The sequence below is a fragment of the Danio aesculapii genome, chromosome 8 (genome assembly GCF_903798145.1).
Source record: "Danio aesculapii chromosome 8, fDanAes4.1, whole genome shotgun sequence".
Taxonomy (NCBI): Eukaryota; Metazoa; Chordata; class Actinopteri; order Cypriniformes; family Danionidae; genus Danio; species Danio aesculapii.
In genome coordinates this window covers 23,360,085-23,372,875 of record NC_079442.1, presented here as the reverse complement: position 1 = coordinate 23,372,875, position 12,791 = coordinate 23,360,085, and the positions used below count along the sequence as shown (strand labels likewise).

The window sequence follows — 12,791 nt, the reverse complement described above, 5'->3', positions numbered from 1 at the left end:
TATCAACAATTACATTTTTGATATCAAGAAATAAATTGTTGATACTGTATTAAAGAATTGTTTATTCAAAACATTAACTTGATATCAAAATAGCCTACAATTTCAGAATTAAAATTTTGAGTAACCAATACCATAAAATAACCAATACAAAATTATATGACAAAAAGCACAAAGTGAATGTGAATCTCAGTCTCTAAATGAATGCATTATCTTGTTCTATAAGGTAAAATGGGCCAACAGTTGTTTTGACCTGATATTTTACAGTCTGTGGTTTTGACGCAGGAGAAAAACAAAACGTAAAACTGCTGTTTCCCAAAAGAAACGCAAGGTGGAGACAAGTTCACATGACATACACTAGGCCTACAACACCACAATACAATCACACGGTCAGGTGTACAAGTTTTTAAATGTGTAACAGCGTGTTTTTTTCATAACTTATCTTCATAATTTGTAATAATTAATATGTTATTTTCAACTTAAATGATAAACCAATCATATTCTGCAACAAACCCTTCAGAAAGACGAATGTTTTTATTTTGGTGGTCGCGGTGACAAGTGCTTGATTTAAATCTGCTAGTTAAACGTCGCAAACAGTTTCGCACGTTTTCTTTGTCTTCGCTCCCGAATACCCGAGTGTGTGTCTTTAAACTGATATTGTCTGTGCAGTCACTATTAATCATGTACTCGTCTAGTCCCACCTCTTCCTGCAGTAGCGCTAAGAGAGAAAGAGGACGAGAGAGAGAGAGCGCAGATCCAATCTGATCACATGGAGAGTCGGACAGAGGTGTCCGCGGACGCTCTGCAGGAATACAGCATATCTCTGAGAAATACGAGAAAATAACAACACTATTTTCTGATAACTTCTTAGGATACATGAGCAAACCTAATCTTATTTAAGCAACTGATATGAATGTGATGTGAATTTTACACGCGAAACTGTTGACAAGGGATCATCTTTTGTCATTTAAACGACATGGAACCTGGGATGTTTATATAGGTGTTTGAAGTGCACATGGATGTTTCTGCTATGCTGCTTGTTCGTCTTTCCAAGATCAGCTGAGTAAGTGTTTATCAGATGTTGAGATTATGTTTTGCATGTACACTAAACTAATGCTTTGGGTGTATACTTAAAAACAAGTGAATTCTAATGTCACTTTTTTCCACTAGTAAGAAAAACCTGCTGTAAGCAATCATGGTAGAACCTGTCGGTTTTGTGGAAGCTTGGAAAGCTCAGTTCCCTGACTCAGACCCTCCTGAGATGTCTTTGAACTCTGTTGGAGACATCGAGCAGGAGCTGGAGAAATGCCGATACTCCATTAGGCGGCTGGAGATGGAAGTGAACAAGGAGCGCTTTCGAATGATCTACCTGCAAACACTTCTGGCCAAGGAGCGAAGAAGCCACGACTCTCAGCGATGGGGATTCAATAGGGTCCCACAAAGTGAGCGAAAGCCAGCATCTATGGATGGCCATCATCAAAAACTAGATGGAAGCAGGTGTCTCCCAGCCAAACTGAAGCATTCGACAGCAGTAGAGGAGAGTCGTGAGCCTCAGCAATGTGTTGAGGTGGTGGGAGGTGATATTTCAGACTTAGACAAACAGAAAAACAGAGATGGAGAGATTGATGGGATGTCTCCATACAAAAATAAGAGTGTTGAAACATCCCCCAGAGCCATTACTGGACGTGGACCTGTGCACCAAGATGCTGATGGTGTATCAGAGTCTCCACCGAAGGTCACCTCTGGGTTGGGAGTTGCAGCACTTCGTTCGAACTTTGAACGTATAAGGAGAGCCAATTCTCAATCGTCTGGTGAAGGGAAAAGTGAGAGGCCTTACTACGTCAACATGGAGTACCACCATGAGAAGGGTCTTGTTCGGGTCAACGACAGAGAAGTCTCAGAGAAGATCAGTAGTTTGGGCAGTCAAGCTATGCAAATGGAGCGCAAGAGGTCTTTGCATTCTGTCCCTGGAAATCTGTCCACCGCTTTTGGAGACGTACGTAAGCCAGAGCGATCTCACGAAAGAGCCATAGACAGTGGCTGCAACTGTGATTACGAGGACCCTGATTTGAACCCTGGGTTCCTCAAGGACAGTTTGGTAAGACTTAATGGAAGAAGAGCACCTCAGCAGAACTGGCAGCAGTCTGACTGTCAGCCCTACACAACTGTTTACGTTGGAGGCATAATGGGAGACGGGGAGGACCTGCACTTGACGTGGCCCAGGCGCTCCTACTCACCTGGGAGTTTTGAGGATGGTTACACGCCAGATTGCAGCTCCAATGAAAACCTGACATCAAGTGAAGAAGACTTCTCCTCAGGACAGTCCAGCCACGTGTCGCCGAGCCCCACCGCCTACCGAATGTACAGAGAGAAGAGCCGCTCTCCATCCCAGCACTCCCAGCAGTCGTTCGAGAGTGGCAGCCCTCCCACACCACAGTCCCAAAAGCGTCTCAAGCAACAGTTAGCGCTCTCTGAAGCCAATAGCAGTGTTCGCAAGATCTGGCCCACTGAGGGAAGCTCCAACAACTTCAGCAACAGTTTCCATGGAGATCTGGGTAAGGTGGCAATCTTGCAGTGTTTACTTTACTGTGTACTGTAGTGTTTGTTTGGGGGGTTTTCACAGGATTTCACTCTCCCACAGTAGGCAGGATAATGAAAAGAAAAGACACAAAGAATGTAGACATTTTATAAAAGGTTTTTTGTCTTTTTAGTGGATTTGCTGTTGTGCAGAGCTTCTAATGTTTATCTGATTTGGACTAACTTGAAACTTTTCACATATTTAAATGCCAAGTATCCAGTTATGATGACTCTCTTATCAGAGAACACTTTTTTTAATAATATATGTTTGACATTTATTTTGTGTGAAAAATTCTGTCAAAGAGTATAGGGTGCAACAGTCAAACTGAAGTAAAAACTTAATTTTCTCAACTTTCCCATTATTTTTTTACTTAAGTTGCTTTTTACAAGCAATTGATAAACATTTAAAGACAGACTTAACTGTGAGCCCAGAGGTTGTTGAATGCTCTTGTTGAACTTATCTTTTTACATTAATTCAACTTATTTTAAAACAATTACGTTCATTAGCTCAATATGGGCAGAAAAGCTTCATTACTTAAAATGTTACAGAAAATTCTACCAATAACAATCACAGTAAGCAAAGTGCGACTAAAGTACTATCTATCTTCTCCAACTCCCATAGCTGCATAGCAGATTTCATAATCGATTCCATCTTCCCGTTTTGGAAGTACATGAATATTTCTATTTATATGTGTATTTTGCAACAAACCCAAACTAATTTGTTTCTGGAGAGACATCAAACAACTTAGAATGAACAGTTTTAAATTGAAATCGAACAGAAAATACTCCCAGAATTTTGGGAGATGCTGAAAAAACTGACAGGCCCTAATGCACTCTATTTTTATAATTAAAATGTGTTCACTGCTCTAATTCCAAAGCAATAATTAAAATGTGCTGAATGGTGTACTGTTCGAAATATGGATATTTTAAATATGAAAAAATATGTATTTTATTGACATAAATCAGAACAGTGTTGGAATCAAATTCTTAGGATTTACAACTAGTCAGTAAAAAGTAAGTTGAAGTGCGGTTTATTTGTAAACTAATATCGAGAGGATCACGTGCTTATGATTGATCACGGCTGGTCCCGCATCAGCTAAAAATATCACACTAATCAGATGAATACTAACTCACTATAAAAAAACTCAGTTTTTCCACTTTAGTCATCTTCGTCTGTTAGAATTGCCCCTTCCACCCCGACTCCTCACCAACTCACCCCCCTGCTCTTGATAGGGTGGCACCGTGGCCCAGTGTTTAGCACTGTTCCCTCACAGCAAGAACGCCACTGGTGCACCATGCCAAACACGTGTGCAATTTTGAAACTAGGAAAATAATTAAAATCGACATTCAGAACCTATAATCAATCTAATTTTCCCTGGTCGATTTATTTATTTTTATTTTTTTTTAGATTATTTTCCCTACCGCATGTGGTCACACTTCTGCGTCAAGCGCACATGTATGGTCCAGCATAGCCTTCACGTGATTGCATACCTGCACGCCTCTCATAAATGCAAGTACATGAGGCGTAGCACAAGCTCTGTGATTGGTTTGGTAGCATTTACATGCGTGGCGGCACGGAGAGTCATAAGAAGGCAGCGAGCCGGTCGAAGTGAGTGTTTACAAATGTTAATCCCCATGGAGGAGCTCTAGATGCAAACTTTTGTTTTGTGTTTACCTTATGATTAAATTTGATTCACATCCGCCAGTTCCAGCCTCTAAATGTGCGAGTTTTAGCTTCTTGTACATTAAGGTAGCATTCAGAAAAATCAAAACCCCCACGAAGAAGCTAGACACCGAGGAACATAAAAACCCGCTGCTAGCTAGCTTTTCTGAAGTGTTATTGTGGAGCAACACAAACAGCATGCAAAAGTTTAAGTCAAGGATGGTGACTCGACGCAGAAGGCTTTAGAGACTTTAAAACCTAATTTATATAGTTTTGCGGCCACTTTGCAGCCACATCTGCTCTCTGGTCAAGTAGGATGATGGACTTTCTCTCATTCTTTAGCCTTACTTTGCTCTAAACTGAAAATGATTGTAAGCTGCACCAGAGATGCCTTGAGATCACACTAAAATTATTATTTAAATTAAAATATTTGTTTACAGAAGATGCAAGAAATGCACTGTATAAAATATTATTTACAGGATATACAAGATTTATTTTATTTAGAAGAGATACTTTTATTATGAAAAACGCTGAAAATAACTTATTTTGTTTCCAAAAGTGAAACAAATGATTTATTTTTACTAAATCATATTTTCATTGTTGATGTTCAATAAATAATCATAGATACTAAATAGTGTGTGTTTATTTTAAAATCAAGTAATGCACCCTTCATTCAAAAATCTCTTGTAAAATGTGAGCATGTTTACTGTACAAAAATTGTCAGTGAACCATAAAGACAAAAATAAATAAATAAAAAAAATCGTTCATTAATCGTAATCGAGTTAAAATGTTCAATTAATCGAGATTTTGATTTTAGGCCAAATCGCCCAGCCCTACTTCAAACTTTAATAACAACTGCCCAATGTAAATGATTACGCTTAAAACATTTAATTGATACCTAACATTAAAATGTTTTTACTTTTCACCTAAAAATACACTTTATAGAATTCATTTTCCCTAAACATGCACCTTCATGCGCTATAGGGGAATTGGATAAACTAAATTGGCCGTAGTATACCAGTATGTGTGTGAATGAGTGTTTCCCAGTACTGGATAGCGGCAGGAAGGGCATCCGCTGCGTAAAACATATGCTAGAATAGTTGGCGGTTCATTCCACTGTGCAATGGGCTATATGCACACAGACTTTTAATTCCAGCCAGCCTCAGCGATGAACCTTCCGATGAACTGTTTTTCCATTATAACAGTGCCACGTTTAAGGTCTGATTTCTTTAAAAGTCAGTGATCTACAATGCCTGATAGATATACGATATAAAGTGGATCTTAGACCGGAAAAAAAGCACTGCAATAAATTCCATTTTCCTCTGGATGTCTTTAAAATTTGACAGTTTATTTTACCCCAGTATTTTGAATAGAGCTTTTACTCTCGCCTGCTGACGTCGCTAGCTGTTAATAGTCTTTCATCTCGTTTTACGCTTGAACAGCTAAATTCTTAAGTCTATTTAACTGAATGTATTGTAATGACATTACAACATCGATGCTGTAAAAAGAACCTTATGAAATTGAAAATAGTCACATCAAACTTTCACCGGAAGTTTATCATTGGCTGAAAAACACTAGCTGTACATATACCCCATTTTGTATTTCCGTTTATAGTTTTCTAAGAACGATACCAACTCCACTATCTCTGTGTAGGCTCTCCATGTGGTTTCTCCCTCTTATCTTGCTGTTCATGATATGACAGGTCCGATCTTCAGTCTTTGAGGCTTAGAGCGGCCCGGGGCAGTGCAGTCGCTCACTCTCTGTCCAATCAGAGTGTTTATGCATCAGTTCACATTAGTGTTGTTGTCCTGCCGAGGGCTAATTAACCTAAAGGGGTCATCTAGCATGGTGGATTGACCCTGGCTTTTTTGGGGGGGAGGGATGAGAAACTAATTACAAGAAACAAATTGAAAGGAAGACTGAAGATGCAGAATGACACTCGGAGCAAACGAGCAGACATCTGGAGTTATATTGGTTCTAATGGAAACACATTCAGCGGCTCTTCATTGTGAATGTGAGCTCAGATGAAATGCATTTGAATGGATGGTCACAATGCAAATGGCTTTACATTGGCTAATATATTAAGTCTGTGTTTTCTTGTGAATTGGGGGTCGTCTCAGTGCAAAGAGCAGATGTTATTTGACTTGTGACGGTGTGAAGCAATCATGCACTCAGAAATGGTTTGGTTTTAATCTAGTCTTTTTCACAATCACTCACCCTCATTCCTGGGGCATGCAGCAACTGCTTTTACAACTTTACTGTTCACGTTAGATGATAAACACTACAATTCGAAAGTATGGGCTAAGGTTTTGTTTGTTTGCTCGTTTGTTAGAAATCCGGCATACAGTATGTGCGTTACATTTTTCAGATGTGAAAAAAGAAAGTTGAGCAGCACAACATTTTTCAGCATTAGTAGTAATGATAAGAAATGTTTCTTGAGCACCCAATCAGCATTATTAAAATGATTTCTGAAGAATCATGTCATACCGAAGACTGGAGTAATAATGTAAACATTCAGCTTTGTCATCACAGCAACAAGATACATTGTTAAATATATAAAAATAATAATTAAATTCTGTTAAATTAAATTAAAATAATAAAATAAAAAAAGTTTAAAATGTTCATATTATTTTTTTACTGTATTTTTTAATGAGCACAAGAGAAAACATAAAAACATAAAAAATGTACTGCCCCCACATATATACTGCATATGGCTACATGATATTGGAAAAAGAAAACATTGCAATATTTAGTTTATCTGCTATATATATATATATATATATATATATATATATATATATATATATATATATATATATATATATATATATATATATATATATATATTATGATAGGAATTTCATTAGATAGTTTAAATAACTCTATTTGCAATTAATTCAATTATTTAGACTGATTTAAGATTAGTCTGACTGTAAATCATGATAAAATATAATAAACAATTTAAAAGCAAAATAAAGATTACTTTATGGTTTTCTAGGGAGGGCAGAAATTGAATAATAATATGTAAAATAGCACTTTAAAGCCCTTATTGTATAAATAGTTATATAATAAATTAATATTTATTAAAGTTACAAATGTTACAACTACTTGTGCCTAAATCCACAATCACATGCTTTAAAAACACATGCAGAATCATGACTGTTACTATATTATGGTTAAACTTTAATGTTTTCGAAATTATGGATCAGTTATAATGTCATCATTGCATATCCTGCGATGTGACTATTGCAGACGTGCACATTGCGATATCGATGCTGAAACGATTTATTGTACTTCACGTAACACTTTTCACATTGTAAAAATTTTGTTTATGATCAAATAGTAACTTTTGGGTGATTTTCCCAGCGGTCACACAGCATCATAAGACATTAATATTAGGTTAGATTTATGTCATTACATCAGGTGACCTAAATTAAATTTCTAGCCAGCGTCTGAGGACTACATTATTTTGACGTCGAATAACGATGTCAAAATACGTTAATTTTAGGTTGTGTTGGAAAGTGACTAAAATCCAATGTCTGATATACGTCATAATGGTAACGTCCACACAACGTCAAGGTGTAACATGATTATTCATTCATTCATTCATTTTCTTTTCGACTTAGTTCCTTTATTAATCTGGGGTCACCACAGCGGAATGAACTGCCAACTTATCCAGCATTTGCTTTACACAGCGGATGCCCTTCCAGCTGCAACCCATCTCTGGGAAACATCCATACACACTCATTCACACTCATACACTACGGACAATTTAGCCTACCCAATTGACCTGTAGCGCATATCTTTGGATTGTGGGGGAAACCGGAGCACCCGGAGGAAACCCACGCTTACATGGGGAGAACATGCAAACTCCACACAGAAACGTCAACTGACCCAACCGAGGCTCAAATCAGCGACCTTCTTGCTGTGCGGCGACAACACTACCTACTGTGCCACTGCGCTGCCTGTAACATGATTAGATGTTGATATTTGGTTGATTTTAGGTTGATTTTAGGTTGGATGTTGGACATTGATGTCGGCCTGATGTTGTGTTCTGATGTCAACCCAATTTTCATTTCTAAGCAAAATCCAACATCCCCACGACGTTGGGGTAAAACATCAATATGACGTCACGTTGACATCCTGTGCCTGCAGGGTTATCACCCATTTTGGCTAAAATTATTAGCAACTATTCATTTTGGTCATTCATTTTGGTTAACGGAACACATCAGTACATTGTTCATGTTACTTCACATCTTTTGTTTCAGGTCTTTAATTTCCTCACTTTTGCATCACAGCCTACAATCAGGAACTCTAGATATTTACAGAACACCTCTTTCATTTACATTTTCTAAATGCAGTCTGACAATGAAATTACAGAAACCGGTAGACGACTTCAGAGTCGAGAGCAGATTTCTCTTTTTTCGAGCATTAAAGAGCTCATCGTCAGTTCAGTCCAAGCTGTCATTACATAAGCAGACAGACAGAGAGAGAGAGAGAGAGAAATAGAGAGAAAGAGCAGAGCTGCGAACTCAGCACGCCACAAACAAATTGCGAATGATCAGTGTAAAGTTGCATTTCAGTGACAGCAGCGTCATGATTTATACCAGTGGGAAGCCAGACTGCCTATGCCTTTTCCAAATTCCTTTCAACAACCTTAATCTGATTCCCTCGAGCTGTTCATAAACCAAACGGTCCAGTCTTGCAAGATATTTTAAACGGTCTCCGTTAGATCTGTTTCCCAGAGAGAGAGAGAGAGAGAGAGAGAGAGAGAGAGAGATCAGTGTGATGCGCAGATTTGAGCCCTTGAAAATCTCAGTCACGCTCAGCTAGTGCCCGTCCCGCATGTAAACATCAGCAGGCAGCACAGCCACGTGTATTTGCCAAAAAGGCACATGCCGTACCACTGTCTGATATTATTGAAAACCCCCGAGGCAGCATTTTAGTATTTACTCTAAATTAATGGTACTTATGTAAGTGTCATAGATAATCACAGAAGAGATGTTCCATGCCAGAGGTTATTTTGCAAGAAGGAAAAATACATCCCAATAATTATAAAAATGTTTCCTTAAACCTTTTCTGTGGGAGTACATATCTTTTTCATATATCAGAATTCAACTTTTCCTATATAGAAATATGATATATAAATAAATATGCAAAAACTTATAATGTTTATATTAATACATATTTATGACATACAAGTTTTTGTTTGTATTTCACAAATATAGAATAAATACAGTATATATCATATATTTAAAAATGGCCATTTAAAGAATTATTCTTCACCAGTGGAATTAAAGTATGTACATAATCAGATGTATTCACAATAATTAATAAGTATAATAATAATTATATATATATGTGTATATATATATGTATGTATGTGTATGTGTATGTATATGCATGTATATATATATGTGTATATATATATATATATATATATATATATATATATATATATATATATATATATATATATATATATATATATATATATATATATATATATATATGTATATATATATATGTATATATATATATATATATATATATATATATATATATATATATATATATATATATATATATATATATATATATATACAGTCGAAGTCAGAATTATTAGCCCATCTATATATTTATCTCCCCACTAGGACATATTTCTAAACATAAACAATATAACATTATACAATATAAAACAATATAAACAATTCTAAACATAAGTTTTAATAACTCATTTCTAATAACTGATTTCTTTTATCATTGCCATAATGACAGTACATAATGGTTACATTTTTAAAGATACTAGTATAGAGCTTCATTTAAAGGCTTAACTAGGCTAATTAGTTTAATTAGGCAAGTTAGGATAATTAGACAGGTCATTGTATAACGATGGTTTGTTCGGTAGACTATCGAAAAAAAAATATTGGGAAAAATTATTTTCTCTATTTATTTGGGAAATATTTGAAAAGAAAAAAAATCACAGGAGGGCTAATAATTCTTCTATAATAATAATAATAATATACAGACTTCAACTGTATATATGTTCATGTATATCAGATTTCCATAAGGGTTTTCAGACCGAGATGAAAAGGTGATTAATGTTGTGATCCATCAAAAGTGTTATGCTTGATGGGTGTGAAGTTTATTGAGTTTGACTTTGTGGGCATAATGTGGACAGAAGCAGTCAGTGAGGGAGATCAGGTGGTTCTTACAGTTTTACTTAAATCTGGCAGGTTTCCCTTTCCTCAACTGGGTGTTAAAGTCATCTCTTAGGAACAGGCCGGTCCTGGCAGACAACCTAATCCTGTCTGTATTATTAAAGTATTCAGTCTTTTGTTAAAATCCTCACAGACTCTTGAGTTCATGCTGGTTTGAACCTGGAAATAAAAGTTTTTTTTTCAGGATTTGGGGGTTCCGCATGGCAGCATTGGGGAAACATTTGAGCACCGAAGGATTGTCTAACTTTCAAATGATGTGTTTGAATCTATCTGTCTTATATCCTATCTATCTGTCTGTCTGTCTGTCTGTCTGTCTGTCTGTCTGTCTGTCTGTCCGTCTGTCTACAATGGGGAAAATAAGCATTGAACATGTCACCGTTTTTCTCAGAAAACATATTTCTAAAAGGTTCTGTTGACTTGAAATTTTCTCCAGATGTTGGTAACAAAAAAGAAATCCAAATATGCAAATGAAACAAATCTAAATAGTTTACAAATGAAGTTATTCTTAATAAAATGAAATGATACAGGGAAAAAGGGTTGAACACATGAAGGTGTAGAAAGGCAGTGAAAGCCCAGACAGCAGCTGAAATCTCTCAGCAGTTATTCAGTAACCCTTCGTCATTGTAAATTAATATTAGCTGCTTCTGTCCAACATCTACATTACCAGGAGGATGAAGATGAAACCAGGGTGGACATTTCAGCAAGACAATTATCCAAAACACGGCCATGGAAACTCTCAAATGCTTTCAGAGAAAGAAAATCAGGCTGTAGAATGACCCAGCCAATCACCTGCCCGATATCAGATTTGATAGATGAGACCCACAAAACCTTTTAGATTTTTACGCTCTGTTGAAGTCTGGGGAAAAAATCACACCTGAGCAATTCATGTGACTACATTTTCCATATGAGAGGCGTCTTTAAGCTGCCAACATTAAAAAAACCATTTGTATTAAGTATTAAAAGTATTTCAGTAGTTCCGTACTTTCAGTACTTACACATAACTAATGTTTTAGATTTTTTTGTTTTATTTTTATGTTTGTATTGTTTGGGTTTTTACCAAAATCTGGTTCAATTCCATGTTAACAGATCCTTTAGAAATATTAATCCCAGGAAAAGATACTTATTTTCCCCACTGTATCTATCTATCTGTCTGCTTGCCTGCCTGCCTGCTGTCTGTCTGTTGGCTGTCTATCTATTGTGCAGCCCTTGATACTATTGACATTTTTTTAATGATTCTACTGTTCATTCTTTTATCCTATCATTTCATACGTTCCATCTATCCATCATTTGCTTCAATGTTTGTTCAATTGTATCTTGAATTCCATTTTGATTTCTCTCATATCTGCCAATCTGTTTTAGTTCATTTTAGTTTTAATTCCCTACATTCAAACTTAAGCTACAATTCTGTATCCGGTTTATCTCAATACAAATTTAGAATTCTGTTAAAATATAAATGCTATACAACACCATTGCTTGGGAATCCTTACAAATTCTGATAATGTGTGAATTTGGACTTTACCTTTAAATTATATAATCATTCTCAGAACATTCGTTATTATTTTGAGGCTTTAATGCGGGATCTGTAGATTGTGTTCAGTAAGACTTTGGAAATAGCAAGAGGTATTTTGCTGGCTCTTATCCTTTGTGTTGTTGTTTTTTTCTGTTTTATCATCTGCCAGAGCCCATAAATCCAAGGAAAGCCTCAACATCAGAAATACCGCTCGTACAACATCAAACGTGCGCCATGTGCGAGTAAAGCCTGACAGCAGTAGCGGCGGCTGCATGTAATTTGCTTCTTTTCAAACAGTCTACTTATGTGGTCTGTTAAGCTTTAATTTTGCTCTACCGATGCCCTAAGACAGGCTAACAAGCCCTTTCTGTACTGTATGTGTGACTGTTTGCGTGTCACCTGTTGTCCTGGGGGTTGTACTGTGTAAATGGGGGCAGGACCGAAGCCAGGCTGGCATGATTCCAGCTGGCACGGGCCTCTAAGAGAGAACTGCACCACCATCACCAGCTGCAGGGCAGAGAGCAGATCTTTCCCACTGTCATTTGAGGGGAGGAGAATCCCGCTTCCAGTCACACAAACACAATGATGTGCTATTTAATACTGCACAGCGGTAAACCCATGTATATAGAAAGATGTGTCAGACCATCACAAATCATTTAAACCTGTTTTTATTCTCCTTTCTGAGCTTAAAGACCTCAACAAACAAATGCAACTGACACGAGTCAGAAAATAGCAGAAAAAGGCTTATCTATTTTATTATTTTATTGTATTTTTATCATTTTAATTGTTTTATTTTTAAAACTTTCATTTATTTTGTTTATAC

At 36.5% G+C, this 12,791-nt stretch overlaps 1 protein-coding gene across 1 annotated transcript in view; it reads left to right on the top strand.

The window, feature by feature from the left end:
- Window positions 1-738: 738 nt before the first annotated feature.
- si:dkey-91m11.5 (PH_BCR_vertebrate and RhoGAP_Bcr domain-containing protein) overlaps window positions 739-12,791 on the top strand; it is a 94,058-nt gene continuing 82,005 nt past the window's right edge. Inside the window, exons 1-2 of the mRNA XM_056463446.1 lie at window positions 739-1,060; window positions 1,168-2,552. Of these exons, the coding sequence (XP_056319421.1) occupies window positions 1,193-2,552 (1,360 nt within the window). The 5' untranslated portion in view covers window positions 739-1,060; window positions 1,168-1,192. The remainder of the gene's footprint in view (window positions 1,061-1,167; window positions 2,553-12,791) is intronic.